The sequence below is a fragment of the Crocuta crocuta genome, unplaced genomic scaffold (assembly GCF_008692635.1).
Source record: "Crocuta crocuta isolate KB4526 unplaced genomic scaffold, BGI_CrCroc_1.0 scaffold443, whole genome shotgun sequence".
Taxonomy (NCBI): Eukaryota; Metazoa; Chordata; class Mammalia; order Carnivora; family Hyaenidae; genus Crocuta; species Crocuta crocuta.
This window is the reverse complement of record NW_027529446.1, coordinates 1,818,175-1,840,671: the sequence shown is the minus strand read 5'-3', so window position 1 is coordinate 1,840,671 and position 22,497 is coordinate 1,818,175. Positions and strand designations below refer to the sequence as shown.

General features: G+C 48.1%; 1 protein-coding gene across 1 annotated transcript; it reads right to left on the bottom strand.

Annotated features, from left to right (window-relative positions):
• Nucleotides 1–7,089: 7,089 nt before the first annotated feature.
• ZNF555 (zinc finger protein 555) lies at nucleotides 7,090–13,347 on the bottom strand. Its single transcript, XM_077760687.1, has 4 exons — nucleotides 13,291–13,347; nucleotides 10,247–10,373; nucleotides 9,635–9,818; nucleotides 7,090–8,777 (listed from the first exon to the last, which is right to left on the bottom strand). The coding sequence occupies exons 1-4, from the start codon at nucleotides 13,294–13,296 to the stop codon at nucleotides 7,217–7,219; spliced, it is 1,878 nt and encodes a 625-aa protein (XP_077616813.1). The 5' UTR covers nucleotides 13,297–13,347; the 3' UTR covers nucleotides 7,090–7,216.
• Nucleotides 13,348–22,497: the final 9,150 nt, after the last annotated feature.

Sequence of the window (22,497 nt, the reverse complement as noted above, 5' to 3'; positions counted from 1 at the left end):
TCCCGCCGCGAGCCACCCCCTGCAGACGCCAGGTAACGGCCAGAAACTGAAGCCGCCCAGCGGACGCTCCGCGTCCCACTGCCCTCGCGCAGCCTCTTCCGCGCGTGCGCGCCTGCCCTGCCTACGCGCGCCTGCGTACTGCTTCCGTAGTCAGGTGTAGGTTGCAATCCCAGGTGTCTCGGGGGAGTGTTTCCTCCCGGGGCGCACGGCATGCTGGGAGGAGTCTGAAGGGTGGAGCTCAGGGCGTCTGCGGAGTCTCGGCGAGACCTCCACTTCCCACAGGCAACCGGGGCTGAGACTATGCAGAGCGCAGGCGCGGGCGTTGAGGGAAATGCGCATGTGCCCTGGCGAGGAGGCGCGGAAGTCCCGGAAGGGGAGTGGGCGGCGGGTAGGCGTGAGCTGGCGTGAGGAGTCCCGGCGGCGACCGTGACCCTGCTCGTGCAGCCACAGTGCTCAGGCCAGAAGATTCCAGAACACTGGGCAGGCGAGTGAGGGCCAGCAGGTGTGAGTGCGCATGCACCTACCTGGGGGCCTTGACCAAGCCGCCGTTAGTGACTTCACTGAGGGTTTGAAGCTGTACACGCAGCCGAGGTGGGGAGCGCCGAGCAGGGGCTCCGGCGGGAGAAGGGGCTGCTGTGACCGTGGGGCGCGTGCCCTCGGCGCGGTGGGGCTGCCGCAACGTCCTAACAGAAGGGCGGGGGCCCAATGACATCCACCCGCAAGGAGGCACAGGACTGGGCTCGACGCACCCTGAGGGCCGGTCTGCAGAGGAGCGCTGGGAAGACATGACGATGATGCCAAGGACTAGGATGTCCCCAGGCAGGGTTTCCTTGGGGACACACCTTTGTGTGTCAAACCACAGCATTCTCAAAGATCTGACTGGAGGAACCTGGCATAACCCCAAGCCAGGAGCAGTGCTTTCAGTTCTGAGTGTGAACTGAGGGCGGATGTGGCCACTGTGGGTGTTTCCTAACTTAAGACAGAGTTCCAAAATAGGTGCCTGGGTCCATGTCATTCCCCAGTCCTTCACTTCCTAAGAAGGCTCCTAAGAGAGGTGTCTGGGTGGCCCAGTTGGTTCAGCATCAGACTCTGGGTTTTAGCTGAGGTTATGATCTCACATGTCATGGGACTGAGCCCCACATCGGGCTCTGTGCTAGGCTCCAGCAAGCGTGGAGCCTGCTTGGGATTCTGTCTCCCTCTCTCTGCCCGTCCTGCCTCATTCTTTCTCCCTCCCTCAAATAAACAAACATTAAAAAAGAAAAAGAGCCCAATATGGGTGGGGGGGGGGGAACGGGGAGAGAAGCAGATCAAGGTGCAGTAGTTTAAATTTTCTCTTAGCAAATGAAACGTTTTGTTCTTTATTTTTAATATTCATGCAATCAAAGTCACTATTTTAAGTATAGTTCTGAGTTCTCGTGAATGCAGCTATATACCAAGTCAAAATAAAGACTACACCATCACTCGCAAAAGAACAGAGGTGCCCATTAAACAAATCCCCCATTCCTAGCCAGTGATCTTAGTTCCCTGTCTTTGACATGTCTCACAAAAGGAATGCCTGTATATAACCTTATCTGTAAAATTTGATGCCACATTTCCAAAACTCAGCAATTGCACCTGCCTTCCAGTGGTCTAAATTTGCAGCAATTCCCAGCAAAGCTTAAGCGCAGATAACCTTTAAAATTGGCTTTCCATTTTTATGAGCTACATGAGTTTGGGCAACTCTGTGCTCCCTGTGCTTAAATGTCTTCATTTAAGTGATAGGAGGGACTGATGGGGTGGGAGCGTAAAATGAGATACAAACAATTATCAAATCACATTAAACTATGAAATGCTTAGAAGTGGAGTGCGATGAAAATGTAAGATGGCATGGCGGGGGTTGGGGGGAAGGGGAAGATTAGATGTTGCCTGGTCTTTTAATAAAATAAGGTGTTACATTTCTTCCTCTTTCCTGGCAAGTGCTGTAAGTCTGCACAGACAGAAATGGTATTTGCAAAAGTAAGGGGAGCTGTGTGGATCATTAAAACAAAAGCTTCCATTCTCTCTTCCTACAAACATTAAAATGCTTCCTATTTGAAGATGTCAGCTGTATCTTCTTTCAAATTGATACTTTATGTTCTGAAGGTCACCACCAAACCACAAAACTGATAAGACATTCCCCTCTTCTTGAAGTAAAACTTTCACTATTTGGATATGACATAATACTATATATAGAAAACCTGAAAGACTCCACAAAAAATTGTTGGAACTGATAAACGAATTCAGTAAAGTTGCAGGATCCAAAATCAATGTGCAGATATTGATGGCATTTCTATACACCATTACTGGAGGAAAAGAGAAATTAACAGAACAATCCCATTTACAACTGCACCAAAAATAATATACTTAGGAATAAACCTAATCAAAGAGATGAAACACCTGTACTCTGAAAACTATAAAACACTGATAAGGGGCACCTGAATGGCTTTGTACAGCATGTGACTCTTGATCTTAGGGTCATGAGTTTGATCACTATGTTGGGTCATAGAGTAGGGAATGAAGCCTATTTTTAAAAAGTAAAAGTCAATAAATAAAACACTGATGAAAGAAATTAAAGATGACACAAAGAAATGGAGAGACAGGGGCGCCTGGGTGGCTCAGTTGGTTAAGCGTCCGACTTCGGTTCAGGTCATGATCTCACAGTTTGTGGGTTCCAGCCCCACGTCAGGCTCTGTGCTGACAGCTCAGAGCCTGGAGCCTGTTTCAGATTCTGTGTCTCCCTCCTCTCTGACCCTCCCCTGTTCACACTGTCTCTCTCTCTCTCAGAAATAAATTTTAAAAACTTAAAAAAAGGAAAAAAAGGAAAGACATTTCATGCTCATAAACTGGAAGAACCGTTAAATGTCTATACTACCCAAAGCAATCTGCACACTTAATGCACTCGCTATCAAAATACCAACAATATTTTCCACAGAACTAGAACAAACAATTCTAAAGTTTATATGGAACCATAAAAGATCCTGAGCTAAAGCAGTCTTAAAAAAGAGAAGCAAAGCTGAAGGGAATCACAACTCCAGACTTCAAGTTATATTACAAAGCTGCAGTAATCAAAGCAGTATGGTACTGGCACAAAAATAGACACACAGATCAATGGAACACAATAGAAAGCCCAGAAATAAAACCACAACTATATGGTCAATTAATCTTTGACAAAGCAGGAAAGAATATCCAATGAGAAAAAGATACTATTTTCAACAAATGTTGTTGGGAAAACTGGACAGCAATATGCAAAAGAAAGAAACGGTACCACTTGCTTAAACCATATACAAAAATAAATTCAAAATGGATTAAAGACCAAAGCATGAGACCCCAAACCATAAAAAACCTGGAAAAGAACACAGGCAATAACCTCTTTGACACTGGCCATAGGAAATTTTTTTCTAGATAGATCTCCTGAGGTAAGGGAAACAAACCCAAAAATAGACTATTGGGACTACATCAGTATAAAAGCCTCTGCACACCAAAGGAAATAATCAACAAAACTAAAAGGTGGGGCACCTGGGTGGCTTGGAGTTAAGCGTCCAACTTTGACTCAGGTCATGATCTCACAGTTCGTGAGTTCAAGCCCCGCATCAGGCTCTGTGCTGACAGCTCAGAGCCTGGAGCCTGCTTCAGATTCTGTGTCTCCCTCTCTCTCTACCTCTTGCCGGCTCTCTCTCAAAAATAAATAAGTTTTTAAAAAAAATTTAAAAACTAAAAGACAACATATTCAATAAAAGGTTAGTATCTAAAATATATAAATAACATATAAGGGATGCCTGGGTGGCTCAGTCGGTTAAGCGTCCGACTTTGGCTTAGGTCATGATCTCACAGTCTGTGGGTTCAAGCCCCGTGTTGGGCTCTGTGCTGACAGCTCAGAGCCTGGAGCCTGCTTTGAATTCTGTGTCTCCCTCTCTCTCTTTCCCTCCCCCGCTCACACTCTCTCTCTCAAAGAAAAAAAGACATAAAATTAAAAAACCAAAAAAACCCCCTCAATACCGAAAAAAAAACCACCCAAAAAATCCAATCAAAAAATGGGCAGAAGACATGAACAGACATTTCTCCAAAGAAGGCCTACACATGGCCAACAGACACATGAAAAGATGCTTATCATCCCTCATCATCAGGGAAATGCAAATCAAAATTACAATGAGGTATCATCTTACACCTGTCAGAATGGCTACAATCAACAACGCAAGAAAAAACAAATGTTGGCAAGGATGTGGAGAGAAAGGAACACTTGTGCACAGTCTTTGGAAATACAAACTGGTGCAGCCACTGTGGAAAACAATATGGAGGTTCCTCAAAAAATTCAAAATAGAACTACCTTATGATCCAGCAATCACATTACTGGGTATTTACCTGAAGAATGTAAGCACACTAATTCAAAGGGATATATGCACCCAATGTTTACAAAAACATTATTTACAATAACCAAGATATGGAAGCAGCTCAAGTGTCCATTGATAGATGAATGGATAAAGATGTGAAGATACACACACACACACACAAATGGATCATTCAGCCATAAAAAAGAATGAAATTTTGCCGTTTGCAATAAGGATGAAGCTGGAATATTATGCTAAGTGAAATCAGAGAAAGACAAATGCCATATGGTTTCACTCATATGTGGAATTTATGAAACAAAACCAGCAAAAGTGAGGGGGAAAAAGAGACAAATCAAGAAACAGACTAAATTATGGAGAACTGGTGGCTACCGGAAGGGATGGAGTAGGGGATGAATTTAATAGGTGATGGGGATTAAGAATGCACTTGGGATTAGCACTGTGTGCTGTATGAAGTGTTGAATCACTATATTGTACACCTGAAACTAACATAACACTATGTTAACTGGAATTAAAATTAAAACTTTTCCTTCCCCTGCACACATTGTGTCTATCTCTCAAAGGTGAATAAACGTTAAAAAGATTTAAAAAAACTTCCCTTCTTCTCAATGACTGCTCTACCAATTTGTTTTAGTTAGCTAAATTCAATTATTTCTGCCTTCTACAGAAATATCTGTAAATATATCCTTCCAAACACCCTCTGACTGATACATCCCACTGTCCATGTGTTTACTCAAATTGCCTGAATTCACTGCACCCAGTTTTCACTGACTACCAGTGTGTTCCCAGTCGTTTGAGTTAGAAAGCTTGACAAAACAATTAGTTAGGGTTTTATTAGCAATGAGTAAGAAATCAGTTTAATAGCAAATGCTTATGCAACAGTAAAAATAAAATTTACATGACAAAAATACCATAGGTTATATGTGCCTGGAAATGCTGACTTGGAATGTATAATGCTTACCAAAATTATAGTTGACTTGGAATGTATAATTGCAATGGAATATTTTAATCTGTTCTCTCAGTAAATGGAAGAGAGTGTAGCATTTGGTAGAGTTATGGGTTGAATAGTCCACCAAAATCCGTATGTTAAAGTCCTAACTCCAGCACGTCAGAATGTGGTGACCTTATTTAGAAACAGAGTTATCACCGATATAGAGGAGGTGATTTCTGGAATAGGATGAGCCCTAACTTGATATGTGTGGTCCTTATAAAAATAATGCCACATGAAGAGAGAAGCACGCATACGGGCAGAACGCAGGGTGAAGATCACTTGTATCGCCACATGCCAATGAACTACCGAAAGCTAGGAGACAGGTGGAGAGGACCCTTTCTTAGCACCTTCAGGGGAAGCATGGTCTGGCCAATACTTTGAACTTGGACTTCTACCTTCAGAACTGTCAGACCAAAATTTCTGTTGTCCTAAGTCACCCAGCTGTGGTGCTTTGTTACAGCAGCCCCAGGAAAGTAATGCAGTAACTGCACAGGTGATATAAAAACACTAGAAGTCGTGTATTTCTAGGAAATATCTACAGCAAATTTTCCTTTAAGATAAAATACATACTGTTTTTAATGACACATAATCATACATAACAGTTAAACCCTTAGCAAGGAACAACATTCAGCTCTCCCAAAATCTAGTATACAAAGGTATGTTTTCTCATGTAGAAGAATGAGTCTACACACTTTAAGATGTAACCCATGTGTTATTTTGCTTTGTAGCAACATTGTAGCCCTTGTGGCAGAATCAGGATCCCAGAGTCACTAGAAATATTGAAAATAAGGTGTTCACTATACAAATTAGACCTTATACACATATGTGAAGATCTAGAGAAGAGCGGAATCATAGCATCAAAGAAGATCACTAACCACGAGTCTGAATTTACTGGTCTAGAGGACACATCAGAGTTTGTAAGAATATCCAAATTGTGAGTGCAGGACCACACAAATGGATCCTTTATACATAGCTCAGGAAGATATTCATGGAAGTCTGCAACTCAGAAAAATGGGAATCAAGCACATGGCATTTCTTTTGCATTAATACTCCTGACTGGCAGGGCCAAAATCGGGAAAATGGACTCATGTCCAAAAGCCCCTTAGCACCTATCACACTTTAATGTGGCTCCCAACAGAAATGGCTTCTCCACTCCTGCCTTCCAAATCTTGTGCCAAGTTAGGCTACTGGTAAATCTGAACACATAATCAAAAGGGAAGGGATTCTGGGAAATATAGTTCCCAACGCTGCCGCCCACGTTGACATAACACAATCCAGAAGAACCACTTCAAACCCTGTATCTTCTATCTCATGGTCACAGAGTATCTCTGAAGTAAAAGCCTATAGTCCAATTTCCAATCACAAGCAAGGGCAAGGAGCAAAGGGGAAAAGTCGAAAGTGACAATTCATTCACACGAGACTATGCTTTGAAGAACTCGGAGTAATTATCAATTTCTGCAAACTACTCGTAAAGCAAATGCAGTAAGACTCCTCTGGCCAAATTAAAGAAATAAATTCTCAGTACGGCAGAAAATATGTAATGGGTGATACCCAGGATCCACCAAGCCAAAGTAGTAAGAAAATCCCAAGAAATACCAAAGCATCATTGACCCTTTAAAGAATTTATAGAACTAAGAAATTAAAATTACTTACGTATTAAAAAACAACACTTCAAATCACCAAGAGTCCAACAAGCTGTAAAGACAGAAGGTTTATTTACCAAAACGTAGAGGGGAAAAAAGCAGTACCTGCAAACTTTTGTAAGATAGCTAAATGAGTACTTGGAGAGCTATTCTGCACCTCATTTTTTTATCTGTAAAGGAACTGGAACTGCACGCCCCACGGGTCCACTTCGATGGAGTTCTCACAAAGGCAGTACCATATTTACAACTTTTATCAGACTTCTCTCCTGGTGTGGGTTTTCTGCAGCACAGAGCATGAATTCATCTGCAGAATTTCCCGCGTTACAGAAGTAGTGTCTCTCGGTAGCATGTATTCTTACGTGTCTTCTTAAGGATGAGGAACAACTGAAGGCCTTCCCGCACTCCTTACATTCATAGGGTTTCTCTCCAGTGTGCACTCTCATATGTATTGGCAAGGACGATGGCCATTTGAAGACCTTCCCGCACTCCTTACACTCATAGGGTTTCTCCACAGTGTGTGTTCTCACGTGCTGCTGCAGGAGTTCGGGCCAACTGAACGCTTTCCCGCACTGCTTGCACTCATACAGTTTCTCCGCCGTGTGCCTTCTCATGTGCTTCTGTAAGGATATGTGGCAATAGAAGGCCTTCCCACACAGCTTGCACTGATAGGATTGGTCTCCTGGATGCATCCGCACGTGCTCTCGAAAGCAAGCAGATAAGTTGAAGGCTTTCCCACACTGTTTGCACTCATAGGGTTTCTCTCTGCTGTGTGTCCTCATATGTCTTCGTAAGGAGATGGGCCAATTGAAAGTTTTGCCGCACTGACTGCATTCGTAAGGCTTTTCCCCAGTGTGCACTCTCATGTGCCCTCGAAAGGACGAGGGATGGCTGAAGGCTTTCCCACACTGGCCGCACTCATAGGGCTTCTGTCCACCGTGAGTCCTTTCGTGCCTTCGAAAGGACTGGGGATAAATGAAGGTTTTCCCACACTGTTTGCACTCATAGGGTTTCTCTCCGGTGTGAATCCTTTCGTGTCTCCGGAAGGACTGCAGGTAAATGAAGGTTTTCCCACATTGTTTACATTCGTAGGGCTTCTCTCCAGTGTGTGAGATCATATGCCTGCGGAAAGCTGAGGAGTAACTGAAAGCTTCTCCACACTCCTTACATTTGTGGGGTGTCTCCCCTGTGTGTGAGATCATGTGTCTTCGAAAAGTTGAGGAGTAGCTGAAGGATTCCCCACATTCCTTACACTTATAGGGCTTCTCGCCAGTGTGCGTTATCATGTGTCTCCGGAAAGTTGAGGAGTAGCTGAAGGCTTTCCCACATTCCTTACATTTATAGGGCTTCTCGCCAGTGTGAGTTCTCACGTGACTGGTAAGACTTGAGAAATCGATGAAGGCTTTCCCACACTGCTGACACTCGTAGGTTTTCTCAGCAGTGTGAATCCTTATGTGCCGGTTGAGGGAAGAGGTACGAGGAAAGCTTTTTCCACATAATTTACACGTGTAGGTTCTCTCTCCGCTGTGGGTTCTCACATGCAACTTTAGGTGTGCACGACAGCCGTAGGCCCGCCCACACTCCTGACACGGATACGCTTTGTGTCCACTGTGCAGGGCGATGTGACTCTTGAGGGAGGAGTGGCGCAGGAAGACTTTCTCATACGCACTGCATTCATCCTCTTTAACTCTGCGGAGAGTTTTCTCATTCAGATTAAGATTTGGAATCTGACTGGAGCCTTCCCTGTTCTGATCGTTACTTTCAGAGAGTCTCTCCACAGGATTTCTGTTAAGGAGAAGCATGTTATCAACAGTTTGATTAATGATTTCTTAATTTTTACTAGCGACTATTAGGATTACATTTTCAGTGAGGCCTGGGTGACTCAGTCAGTTAAGCGTGTGACTGGCTTAGGTCATGATCTCATGGTTCATGGGTTCAAATCCCATGTCGGGCTCTGTGCTAACAGCTCAGAGCCGAGAGCCTGCTTCAGATTCTCTGTCTCCCCCTCTCTCTCTCTCTCCCTCCCCTGCTCACACTCTGTCTTTCTCTGTCTCTCAAAAATAAGTAAACATTTTTTAAAAAAAGGATTACATTTTCGTCACTTTCAGTGAACGTGTAGGCTCTCTACCCTAAACAATAAAGCAGAGTAAAGTGAATATCATGGGAGGGGATTGAACCATTGGCATGATGGAAACAGTTTCTTTCCTTTTTTTTTTTTTAATGTTTGTTTATTTTTGAGAGACAGACACACATACAGAGTATGAGGGAGGGAGGAGCAGCGAGAGAGGGAGACTCAGAATCCGAAGCAGGCTCCGAGCTGTCAGCACAGAGCCTGACGCAGGGCTTGAACCCACGAACCATGAGATCATGAGCTGAGCCAAAAGCGGATGCTCAACTGACTGAGCCACCTGGGAGCCCTGAAAACAGTTTCTTAAACACGGGCTTCTCCTCCTAATTGTTTCCAACTGAATTCTGTTTCTAACACTCAACATCATATTTAAGGAAAAAATTTTTTTTTAATTCTGTGAGTAAACAAATTTGATCTAGGCTCCTGTGGGTGTTTTGTTTTCTTTGCTTTTTAAATTTCATGACATACTAGGGTTCTCTCCTGGAATACTGCTTTCTCTTGTGAGTGAACTCACCTCAGCTGTCTCCCCTGGTTTGTGGGCTGATCTTCCGTGCTAAGTTCTTCCCAAATTTTCCCTAAAACAGAGGCCCAGGATTCATTTCTGGTGAACTTTGCCAATTTATTTTCTTTGGATATTTTATTCCCATAAGCATCCTGCTGAGAAACTGACCCATTGGCCTTAAATTGAGTCTCATCATCTGAAAGCAAAAAGGGAACAAAAGTTTTATAGGAAGAAGGTGCTTGTTAGTTGAAATGACACTGAGGAGTTCAGTTGTGTTGGGATTTCACTAATAACAAGTACAAGGGCTCAAAATGGTAACCAATTTAATGAACGCAGTTGAAGTCTCATAAGATTACATAAACTTCGCTGGCTCCTTAATGACCCATAAAATCTATATTCTCTGATGACACAAAGGGAGCTTTCTTTATAGAAAGACAAACAATCACGTTAATACAGATTCTCATTCTCATGCAGCCACTGTAAGATTCTAGCCCCCCGGTTGTTGTGACCTTGTCTTACTAATTCATGTCTTCCCTTTCCACATTCCAGTTCTTGAAACAGGCTTGACGTGTAAGAAATGCTTGTTCTCTAAATGACTAATTGGAGGAACGAGGTCATTCTTACCCACTGAGGCCAGGTTTTTCAAGTTCTCCAGCATCACATCTCTGTAGAGCTTCCTCTGAGCAGAATCCAGCAGAGCCCACTCCTCCAGGGTAAAGTCCACGGCTACATCCTCAAAGACCACGGAGTCCTGAAACAGCCAACATACGTGCAGAAGGAAAGTTTGAGACTCACAGAACAACTGGGTTCAATTCACAGTAAGTTCAAACGCAGCTCTGTGGCCACTAGCATCCACTCTCTACTCCATCATCAGATCTCTTACTCAGTCCACACTTAGATCCTCACACACTTAACAGTCCCACTCATGCAAACGAACTCATCTTTACACTCGAACTATAACCATGTCAAGTCTCATTCTCCTTTAACCAAAGGGTTCGGACCACCTTGGAGAATTCACAGAAATGCTCTCCAAATGAAACAAATATTTGCATTTTAAGACCCACCAATCCCTTGGGACACAAACTACTTTGGCTCCTTCCCTATGACGCACCACGTCAAGCCCCACTCAAGGGCTGGGAACGTTTCCTTCCTGAGAGCCTTGTTGGAGTCCAACTTGCAGCAGGGGCCAGATAACCACAGCATCCTTTTTTTTTTTTATTTTTTTAAGCATACATTTTTGAGAGATAGAGACAAAGCACAAGCAGGGGAGGGGCAGAGAGAGGGAGACATAGAATCCAAAGCAGCCTCCAGGCTCTGAGCTGCCAGCACACAGCCTGATGCGGGGCTTGAACCCACGAACCGTAAGATCATGACCTGAGCTGAAGTCGGCGCTTAACCAACTGAGCGTCCCAGGCACCCCATAACCACAACATTTTAAAGAACTCCAGGCCCTAAGGAGACAGGTCTTACTGGCTAAACGATAAAATTCTCTTGAAGAAGTATTGTTAGTGTATTTGTGTCATACGGGAATAGGAGAGAAAGTTACTGGGAAGTCAGAGCTCAGGAAAGAGGAAACAGGCATGAGAACTCAGACCTGCATCCATTCATTCCCCAGACTGCAGTCTCCGTGCGACTGCCCCACCCCCACCCCCACGGCAAATGTTATATGATGACAAAACGGCTCTTTCCACCAGAAACATGGAAGAGAACTCCTGCTGACCCTGAGGCTTAAGAGTCCCATCCTGCCAGGGAGTTGACTGAAGTCAAAAACACCCATCAGTGAGTGTGCCCTTGATGATAAAACACAGATCGGATTAGGCAGTGCCTTCCTACAAATGAAACGCTCCCGCATATCAAGTTGCAGGTAAAAGTACCCCCCACCCCCCGCCCCCATACATCATCCCAGAGGCTCTGCTCACAATGGCTCTCCTTCCCCTGTCCCTCCCCTGCTGGGCACCTGAGCAACGCAGGCCACCCCTGAGAGCACAGGACCCACCGAGCTGCATGCTTCCCTGAAACCCTGGTTTTATAAAAAGTTCATCAACCCACCGACATGCACGAGCAGGAGAAAATACTCTCAGTCAGCAATTCTGCTGCCAGAATTTACCTGTTCAACAGGGCAGCGGATGAACGGGGAACCCCTGTGACGGGCACAGGGAGCAAGGGGAGCGCCCCGAGCAGCGGCGCTGGTCTCAGTTACTGCAGTGCTCCCTGTGGTGAGTCCCCACACCTAGTGTGCAGGAAACGTGCCTCAGGGGCCTCAACCGTATTCGTAGACGCGACTGCAAGGCTGGTGTTAGGGAATGTGGGTTTCAGGCTGCACGCCGGCCTGACTGATCTCACCCACGGTGTCTAAACTGCGTGCACGTGACACTGTCAATACTCAACGAGTTCGGGGTAAAAATCCCAGGCGCCGGGTCCCCACCAAGCCTCCCTGGTAGACACCATTCCACGTGTTGGCACGACTCGCTGCTGGGTGCGCTCCGTGCGACTCCACCGGCAAAGAACACTCTGTCCCATGTGCCTGCTCCCTCTGCGACTCTGCCGTGTGCTCTTTCATCGTAACACGCCACAGTCAAAAGTAAAACTATATGCTAAGTCACGAGGGTCCTACTCGCAGGACACAAGGGTGGTCTTGGGGGACTCCAGGCACAGTTGGCATCAGGGGTGGAATTTGCTAGAACACCCCCGGCTCCCCGGAACACAGCAGAAGCTACATGTATGCAGAGAAGTGTGGAGAGACAGCTGAGCTGCTGTCTCTCGTGAAGCTAGAGGTGACTGAGGTAAGGTGACTGAGGTCCGTCCCCAGGGGCGCTGGTGCACTGGGTAAACTGCTGCTTTGGGCCGTGCTGTCTGAGCGAGAAGACTTTAACAAAGCACAGCTTTGGTGATGTCTCTGATTTCTGTTCTCTCCCCAGGCAGGAGGAGAAAGGGCCCCCAAGTTCCCAGGGGTAAACTATGGATGGGCAGAAAATGTGAAATGTTCGCACTGCACTGGGAGAAAAATTAAATAGGTTTCCAGCGCCGGAGCAGAGCTTCAGATAAACCAAGGGAAACGGGGTGGGGGGCGTCCCCCTCCCCTCCACTGGCTGCCGCAGCCTCCTGCCCACCCACCCCTCACAGGGCGGCCGGGATCGCCCTGTAAGTGCTGGACTCACTACGACGGCCTCGTCGTGGGTTACACCGTGTCTAACTCTTGGTTACCTATGAATGTGACTTTCCCTGGAAATAGGATCTTTGCGAGTGTAACCCAGTTAAGATGAGGTCAGTAGGACGGGCCCGAATCCAATCTGGCTGGTGGCCTTCTAAGAGGACGATACCATGCAAAGTCAGGGACGTGCGGGGACGGCGGCCACATGAGGATGGGGTGCGGTGACCGGAATTACACCGTCACCAGCAAAAGAGTACCCGGGGCTGCCCGAGGCTGGAAGCCACCAGGATGGCGCAAAAGCACAACCCTCCGCCATCTTGATTTGGGACCTCCCGCCTCCACAATCTGAGAAAGTTCTGAAGTCACCCAGTTTATGGTCATCTGTTATGACAATGCTACAGAACCCAAACGGCTTTAAATGAATTTGTGATGAGGAAAAATGGGGAAGGGTTGTTGTGTGTGTGTGTGTGTGTGTGTGTTTTACTTAAAATGGTTTTGTTTTGTGGCTACTGCTTACCTGCATGTAAGATAAAAATGGATCCAATAGGCGTGTAATGTAATGAGCGCTGGACGGATCATCCCAATCAGTACAGAGAAGTGTGCACAGGACACGACCCCCTTGCTTGTTGCCACTGCTGCATGAGGTGGAATTTAAACTCGTAAGTATTAGAAGAACTTTAGGTTTTTACTGAGTTTTTACCTACTGGAGGCTCAAAACAAGAGGGAAACAGTGAGGCAGGCAATCTCCAAATGGAGAGATACTTTCCAAATTTTAAGTACAAGTTTTCAGCTTGCCAAAGAGCTCTCACAAAAACCTACTTCTTTTTCTTTTTTTTTTTTCATGTTTTATTTATTTCTGAGAGAGAGAGACAGCGTGAGCAGGGGAGGGTCAGAGAGAGAGGGAGACACAGAATCCGAAGCAGCTCCAGGCTCTGAGCTGTCAGCACAGACCCCCACAGGGGCTCAAACTCATGAACTGTGAGATCATGACCTGAGCCCAAGTCAGATGCTCAACCGACTGAGCCCCCCAGGCGCCCCACAAAAGCCCATTTCTGGCGCCTGCTAGAGGCCGACGAGAGTCCAGCAGGGGCTTGGCGGAGGGAGGTGTACTCGCAGCCTGGAACACGGCGCTCTGACCTGTGATCTGGGGAATTCCGAATTCCAACCCCCCGCACTGGACTGTAAGCTAACAGCGCAGAGCGTGCGCAAGGGCTACTTCGGCCTCACTGCACACTGGGCTGCTGTGAAAGCAGGACAGCCTCCGGGGACAGGACTCCCACGCTGGGAACACCACGAGCTTTGGACACTTGTCTGAGGTCCTAACCCACGGAAACCTCTGGGTGGTCCGTCTGGGTCGCTCGCGGTTGCCAGCGATGAAGGCCTTGTTCTCCAGCGAGACCATCCGAAATCAAGTTGTTCATTTCCGTTACTTTCCACACAGCCCACCCCCAGATGCCGTCCCCACTGGTGAGGTGGACGAACCGGGGTTGTGGGTAACAAACCTGTCTGAAAACGACCGCCGTGGGCATCCCTCCTCACAAGGGCCACACTGGATTCCTTACAAGAAGCTGCACTGAGGGCGCCTGGGGGGCTCATCGGTTAAGCGTCTGACTTTGGCTCAGGTCATGATCTCGTGATTCATGAGTTCGAGCCCCGCCTTGGGCTGTGTGTTGACAGCTCAGCTCGGAGCCTGGAGCTGCTTCGGATTCTGTGTCTCCCTCTCTCTGCTCCTCCCCCACTTGCACTCTGTCTCCCTCTCTCTCAAATATAAATAAACACATTAAATAATAATAGTAATAAGAAATAGGCTACCCTGAGAACTCCAGGGCAAGCCCCTCCCACCTCCCAGAGGCCACAGTGGGGGCCTGCCGCCTGCCACACAGCCCGTCAGGACACCCTCTTATCCTGAAAGACACTCACGTCCGCCGGGTCGTGCCATGCCTGAGGTCAGGTGAAAATACAACACAGAACTCTTGAGGATGCAGCCCCCTCACGTTCTAAGACCTTTACCTTTATGATGAACAGTACTCACTTGAACTGGGCAAGTCAGGACCCCCTAACAGGCATAACCAAAATCAACACTGCAGACTGGTCTCACTCGGCTGCACAGGGCAGCTACCACTGACACTAACTTTGCTGTAAAGAGGTCTCGTCCAAGGGCGAAAGGAATGGACTGTCCACAGGTGTTAACAGGCCTGAGGATCCTTATCCTGAGAAAGTCCTGCTCCCAAGGTTGGCCTTGGCTGGTTCACAGGAACGTGGACTTGGGAAGGCGTCCCAGCACCCTGTTAGGAGAGGCTCCCTATGTCTTGTTACGCTAATAATGTCTTGTGCCCAAGACCAACCTTCCTGGTGGGAGTCTAGAATCCTGGCACGTGCTAGGCGGACGGTGTCCCCGGGGCCTAGTACCGGAGTCTCTCGTTAGCTTCCCTGGTGGACATTTTACGTGTGCTGTCACTCCGGGCTGCTGGAGGAACTGGCCATGTCCTGCATGATGTCCCTGGAGGGGACACTTGGAACCCTGCTGTCGGAGGCTGGCTCCGGCTGGGGTCCAGGGGTCCCTGAAGGATGGACGGTGTCGGCGAGGGAGGGATGAGGGAGGCCCCGAGAATCTTTCTGGTCACCAGGCAGGCATCTCCGCTATGACTGGGGCTCAACTTTATTTTATAACTGTTTGGGGGACGGCACAGAAGTGGCATTTGCCCTAGACAATGATTTCTGATGACAAACTTCTTTGATATGTAAGAATTTCCCAGAACAGAGATCTGTAGAAGACTCATGCATAACCTCTAGCAATAGTGATTGAGGTAGGGGATTTAGGTGCTTATCCTATGGGGAAGGAAGGCATCTTTAGCATACCAAAGTTTCTAGCATAAAAAGGGTGAAGTTACTTCTTTGTGGGCAGGGGTCAATAGCTTGTTTGTTTAAGGTGGAAGTATCAAGAAAAACAGGTCTTGGGGCACCTGGGTGGCTAAGTCGGTTAAGCGTCTGACTTCAGCTCAGGTCATGATCTTATGTTTCATTCGTGGGTTCGAGCCCTGCGTCGGACTCTGTGCTGACAGCTAGCTAGCTCAGAGCCTGAAGCCTCTTTCGGATTCTGTGTCTCCCTCCCTCTCTGACCCTCCCCTGCTCATGCTGTCTCTCTCTCTCTCAGAAATAAATAAAAAAACATTTAAAAAATTAAAAAACAAACAAACAGGTCTTTCAGCAAGCACCTTTGCTCCCATAATCACAAAAGAAGAAGTTCCTCAATAGGTTCCTTCACAGGGTGCAATCAGCATATTCAAGGCCAGAATAAGTCACTCCAAACACTTGATAACAAATGCTTTGGAGGGGGCAGTGCTCCAAGCAGACACAACTGGGTGGGGGTGGATATCTGCCCTTAACTCTAAATTAGGCTCTTTGTCTCAGGGCCAGACTCAAGCCCCCTTTATTATATAAGTCTTGGATCTGCAAGGCCCATGGGAAGAGCCTTTTAACAATCATCCACAATGTTTTCATCTGAAATCTCTTTGGGAAAGGCAGGGATATGCTTTTCCTTATGAGCAATCTGTGTGGAGAATGAGCAATCTGTATGGAGAATATGGGTCTGATATGGAATATTGTGAGGCCTGGTCAATACCAGCAGCCTCATTTCCAACATGAGCCAGTAGTAGAAGGAGATACCAGTTTTCATTTCTCATGGCAGGAAATGGTGCAAACGCTACCATTTCCTCACTGGGACTGTCATCCAGCGAGGCCAGTGCGGCTCCCAGCACCCCGCGGCTGGTGTCCTCAGGACTTTGCCCCGGCACATTTCTCCTGTGCTGACCGTGCTCTGCGTTATAAGCATGTCATTAACCAGGGCCGAGAGCACAACTACACGCTAAGTCCCAGGAGCCCCCCTAGTGAGACTCTGAACTTAAGGGTGCTCTTGGGGACGGCTACAGACTGAAAGTTTGGTGCCCTCCAAAATTCATGTTAAATCCTAACTTCAGTGTGATGGTACTGAGAGGTGGGGCCCTGGGGAGGGGATTAGGCCATGGGGGTGCAGCCCTCATAAATGGGACGAGTGACCTGCTAAAAGGCCCGAGAGAGCTCCCTCATCCCTTCCTCCACGTGGGGACATGGTGCGGAGACCCACTGTCTGTGAACCAGGAAGAAGGTCGTCACCAGACACCAATTCTGCCAGAAATCTGCCAAATCTAACATCAAGACACCTTGACCTTGGACTTCCCAGTCTCCAGAACTGTGAGAGACAAACGTGTATTGTTTATAAGTGCCTGGTCTACGGCATTTTGTTTAATGTTTATTTTTTAGAAAGACAGAGAGACAGAGCATGAGCAGGGGAGGGGCAGGGAGAGAAGGAGACACAGAACCGGAAGCAGGCTCCAGGCTCTGAGCTGTCAGCACAAAGCCCGATGCTGGGCTCAAACCCACGAATCACGAATCATGACCCGAGCCGAAGTTGGACGCTCAAAGGACTGAGCCCCCAGGCGCCCCTGGTCTACGGCATTTTTGCTGCCGCAGCTGCAACAGATGGAGACGGACTCGCCACACCCTGCTCAAAACCCCCATCTTTACAATATTAATTTTTTAAGTGTGCCACGGAGAACCCAATATATGCAAACGACTCTGCCAAAAGCCTTGTACAGATTAGCTCATAGATTCTCAGAAACCGCAGAACAGATACTGTTAAAACGGGCTCAGAGCAGAGGAAATGCTAACGGCTGGTAAATCCCCACAACCCCTCCAGCACCTGCGCCTTAATGCACATCGTGCGGGGGTCCTGTCGGGACTGGTGTTTCCCAGCGTGGTGAGAAGATGCCCTGATTTCTGCCGGGCACTAGGTCGAGTGCGCAACAGACCCCAGGTGTCCCACCCTCCCACCCCTGCTCGCGGCCAGGCTGACTGTCTCCTGCAGGTCCGCTCTGCCTGGGGCCTCGCTTCCGGCTCTTCTCGGAGTGAACTGCATTCAGGTCGTGCTTATGCGGGTCCTAGAACCTGCGGGCGCCGGGGCTGCAGCTACTGAACAAGACGGGAAATCTGAACCCTGCGGATTTTCAATTCTCTCGGAGGAAAATAATAAATAAGGAAATCAAACAGCAGTACTATGGAAAATGTGCCACAGCAGGCGAGTTAGGAACATACATATAATTGTCGGGTGTTTGTGTGTCATCGATCTGTGTTGCTATTGACATAGACACATATGAATGACTCGTTGCAGGGCAGAGTAAAGGAGAGCAGGAAAATTAACCATTTCAGATTATACTGCAGATTGATACCTAAATTGCTAAAAACTATACATACATACACACACGTAACAATATGCACAAGTGCACAGAACTCTATGGGCAGAACCACAAATACTTGTACATATTCATCCCACCTGGGAGTGAGGGGGCCCTTCTGGGGTTCACTTCCAGTGGGGTTTCTCGTGTGAAGGCTTATTCTACATTTAGGGCTGAATTTCACCACACAGAGGATTCTCTTTTAAGGTGTCTGTCAACTGTACCTGTGTCAAATGCATTTTCCTGCACTGGTGCTATTTACACAATAGAACATTCTACAACCAATTCATATAATTACGTGTAATCATCCTAAGAGACACCAACAGCCATTTTATAATATCCACCAGTCATACGTAAAAAAATCTTACCACTAGGAAATGATGGTAACATGCATAACCTGATAAAGGAAAGCCAAAGGAAGAAGGTCCAAAACAGTACAAAGATCATATAAAATGGTATGAAGCTCATTGTCTTCTCCAAAACAATTAGGTAGAAATCAGGTATTCCCAGCACCTCACACTTAATCAACATTATACCAGAGATCTGATCCGGTACCACCAGAAAATAAACAAAGATCCAATACTAGAAAAAAAACACTGGTCTTTGAGTCTAAGCTTTATTTATTTATTTATTTATAACATTTATTTCTTTTTGAGAGACAGAGCATGAGCAGGGAGGGGCAGAAAGAGAAGGAGACACAGAATCTGAAGCAGCCTCCAGGCTCTGAACAAGCATTCAGCGCAGAGCCTGACACGGGGCTCGAACCCACAAACTGTGAGATCATGACCTGAGCCGAAGTCGGACATTTAACCGACTGAGCCATCCAGGTACCCCCTTTGTGTCTAAGTTTTAAACTCTATGTACAGGACAACGACGGAACAAAAATGAGTCACTGGGGCGCCTGCGTGGCTCAGTCTGTTGGGCATCCGACTTCAGCTCAGGTCATGATCTCACTGCTCACGGGTTCAAGCCCCGGGTCAGGCTCTGTGCTGACAGCTCAGAGCCTGGAGCCTGCTTCGAATTCTGTGTGTGTCTCTCTCTCCCTGCCCCTCCCCCCCTCAAAAAATGAATGTTAAAAAAAATTTTTTAAAAAAGTCACAAAACAAGATTTTTAACAAGATTCTAGGATAAAAATTCAATATAAAACCAAATGTCACTACCTAATTAATAGCAAGTCAAAAATCCATTTAAGAAGATAACACATACTATGGTGAAAAACAAATTTCATTACTATCAAATAAGTAAAATGAATACTATAGAAACAGCCAAATGGAGGGGCGCCTGGGTGGCTTAGTCGGTTAAGTGTCCGACTTTTGCTTAGGTCATGATCTCGCAGTTCGTGGGTTCGAGCCCCGCGTCGGGCTCTGTGCTGACTGCCAGCTCAGAGCCTGGAGCCTGTTTCAGTCTGTGACTCCCTCTCTCTCTGACCCTCCCCTGCTCACGCTGTCTCTCTCTCTCTCTCCTAGAAATAAATAAAAACATTAAAAAAAAATTAAAAAAAAAAAAGAAGGAAAGAGCCAAATGGAAACATTTGAAAACATTAGGGTTAATACCCAAAAAGAAATAAACGGAAAGAAAGCACAGAGAGGTCTCACTGCTACTAAGACACCAACCCTCCCAAGACAGACCTCCCGTCTTCATAATATTCTATTAAACCCACAAACCCAAATGTGCTTTCTTGGCAGGGACTAGACAAAGAGTAACTGTGCAAATCTAACAGGAAGAACCAATGTCCAAGAACAGGCAAAATGTTCTAAAGAACCAGGCAAAGCTTGCCGAACACACTGGATTTTAAGGCAATAACACTCCGGACACGATGGAACTGAAGGCGGAATCAATGGGACACGGGTCCAGGTCTAGGGGGAAACTCGATTCACAGCCCGACAGCCACTGAAAAGCAGAGGCAGAAATGATGAGCACTTTAATACATGAGGAAGCGACAGGCGTCTAAATAAAAAAGATGCTTGCATTCCTACCTTCACGCACACTAATTTGTTGTACATTACAGCAAAGTGCATCACCGATAACAGGAAACGGTACCTCACAAGCTCTCCACGCGGCCAGGGAAAATCACTGATCGGTTTATCTAATTCACCAACTGACCCACGGCCCTTGGCCCTACGGGAAGGGAGATGTTCTCTATGCCTCGGACGTTCTTTTCCCCAGAAGGGCTTTCCCCGGGAGGCCCTGAAATTCCATTTGTCATCATCACCCAAAGGAGCAGACCTGAGAAACTTACCACACACTGGGACGGACTTCCCCAGAATGTTTAACAAATGTAATGTAAGGTATTTCCTTATTTTTTTAAAACATTTAAATTTCTTTTAATGTTTTATTTCTAGGGGAGAGAGAGAGAGAGAGAGAGAGAGAGAGAGAGCGAGAAAGGGAGGGTCAGAGAGAGAGGGAGTCACAGAATCTGAAACAGGCTCCAGGCTCTGAGCTGTCAGCACAGAGCCCGACGCCGGGCCCGAACCCACGAACCGCGAGATCATGACCTGAGCTAAAGTCGGACGCTCAACCGACTAAGCCCCCCAGGCGCCCCACCTTATTTTTCTTAAATCCACTCCTCCGATTTCATCCTCGCTTTCACGCTCTATTAATTAAACGAGTTTGACATCTGCTAAAACACCGAGGCCTCGGTAAGTGAAAACACCTCCCGGGGACCAACCAGGCAGGGGAGGGTCAAGGCCTCCGGCCCCCGGGCGCCCGCACAGCCCCGAACACAGGGCGCCGGCCGCGGGNATGATTATTATAATTTAATAACAAAACTGGGTACCCCAATCAGATCACTGAACATATCAAATCAAGAGTTATCTCTTTTTTTAAATTTTTAATGTTTTATTTATTTCTGAGAGAGAGAGACAGCGTGAGCAAGGGAGGGTCAGATAGAGAGGGAGCCACAGACTGAAACAGGCTCCAGGCTCTGAGCTGTCAGCACAGAGCCCGACGCCGGGCCCGAACCCACGAACCGCGAGATCATGACCTGAGCTAAAGTCGGACGCTCAACCGACTAAGCCCCCCAGGCGCCCCACCTTATTTTTCTTAAATCCACTCCTCCGATTTCATCCTCGCTTTCACGCTCTATTAATTAAACGAGTTTGACATCTGCTAAAACACCGAGGCCTCGGTAAGTGAAAACACCTCCCGGGGACCAACCAGGCAGGGGAGGGTCAAGGCCTCCGGCCCCCGGGCGCCCGCACAGCCCCGAACACAGGGCGCCGGCCGCGGGCCCGCTGCAGGTGTCGGGGGGAGGGCACGACGCTCCGCAGGAGGCCGCACCAGCCCCCCGCTGGGGACCCAGGCGCCGGAACCGCCTCCCGCCTCAGCCCCGGATCCACTCGGCTGCCGGCCACGTCCCTCCCGCGAATGGCTACCTGGGGCCAAGGTCCTGCCGGGGGTCCGCGCGGGCCCGGGGCCCCAAGCAGGTCTCCCCAGACTCCTCGCCCACCCCCAGGGCCTGCCCTCCCGGAGGGAGCCGACCCAGGACTCGGAATCCCTAACACCCCTCAGGCCGNGGTCCCCGGGGCTCTTCCCCGCGGGCCCGAGGGTCAGGCAGGCGAGCGCAGGACACCGCCCGGGGCAGGTGCGCAGCAGCGCCTGGGCCACGTCCACGCGGCCGCAAGCGCGCCCGCCGCCGCGCCTGATTGGGCGGTGTTCCGGCTCCCGCGCCCTGATTGAACGCTGCTCGGGGGGGGTCCTCCCTCTCCCCGGGGCTCTGATTGGATAGTTTTCCGAGACCCGCCTCTGGTGCCCTTGATTGGGCAGTGCTCTGGACTCCAGTCCCTGATTGGCCAGTTCTCCAGGCAACCACCAGATTATGCTTCGAGAAACGCCCCTGTCATTCTGATTGGACAATTCTCCGTGGCCACGCCCCTACACCTGAGTGACAGGCCGTCCCGACACACGTGGCTGACCCGCGCGCTCCGAAGGTGCGCGGGTTGAGCCCCCTCGCGGTGCGGCGCGGCGCGGCGGACCCACACCCCCCTGACTCAGTTTCCCCGCGGAGGGTCCCCTGCTCGGAGCCGGGACCGAAGAGACAGGACCGGAGGGTCCGAAGCGAGGACACCGTGAACGGGGACTCTTTGTTCAAGAACAAAGACCCTCCACAGTGACGTCACCGCATAGGAGGCCGGGTCGGGCTCACCAGTGACCTTTGACATCGGAGGCCCCGGGCCCGCCCACGTGCTGGAGGGCGCCTAGCCGCGGGGGGTTAGGACCGGGCGTCCCCGCCCGAGTGCCGGCAGCATTTGAAACCCGTAGGTGTACGTTTCACGCTGCCGAGACATGTCGAATCAGGTTTCTGGTGTGGCCCCAGGGAATTCTGCAGAATAAAAGCTGTGGTGGCCCCAAGGGAGTTGAGTTCCTTTTTTAACTGATTTGAAACAACAGGAAAGCTTCTGGAAGGCTTTGGGACGGACCTGAAAACTTAATACACTTAGTAGATGGGGGCTAGA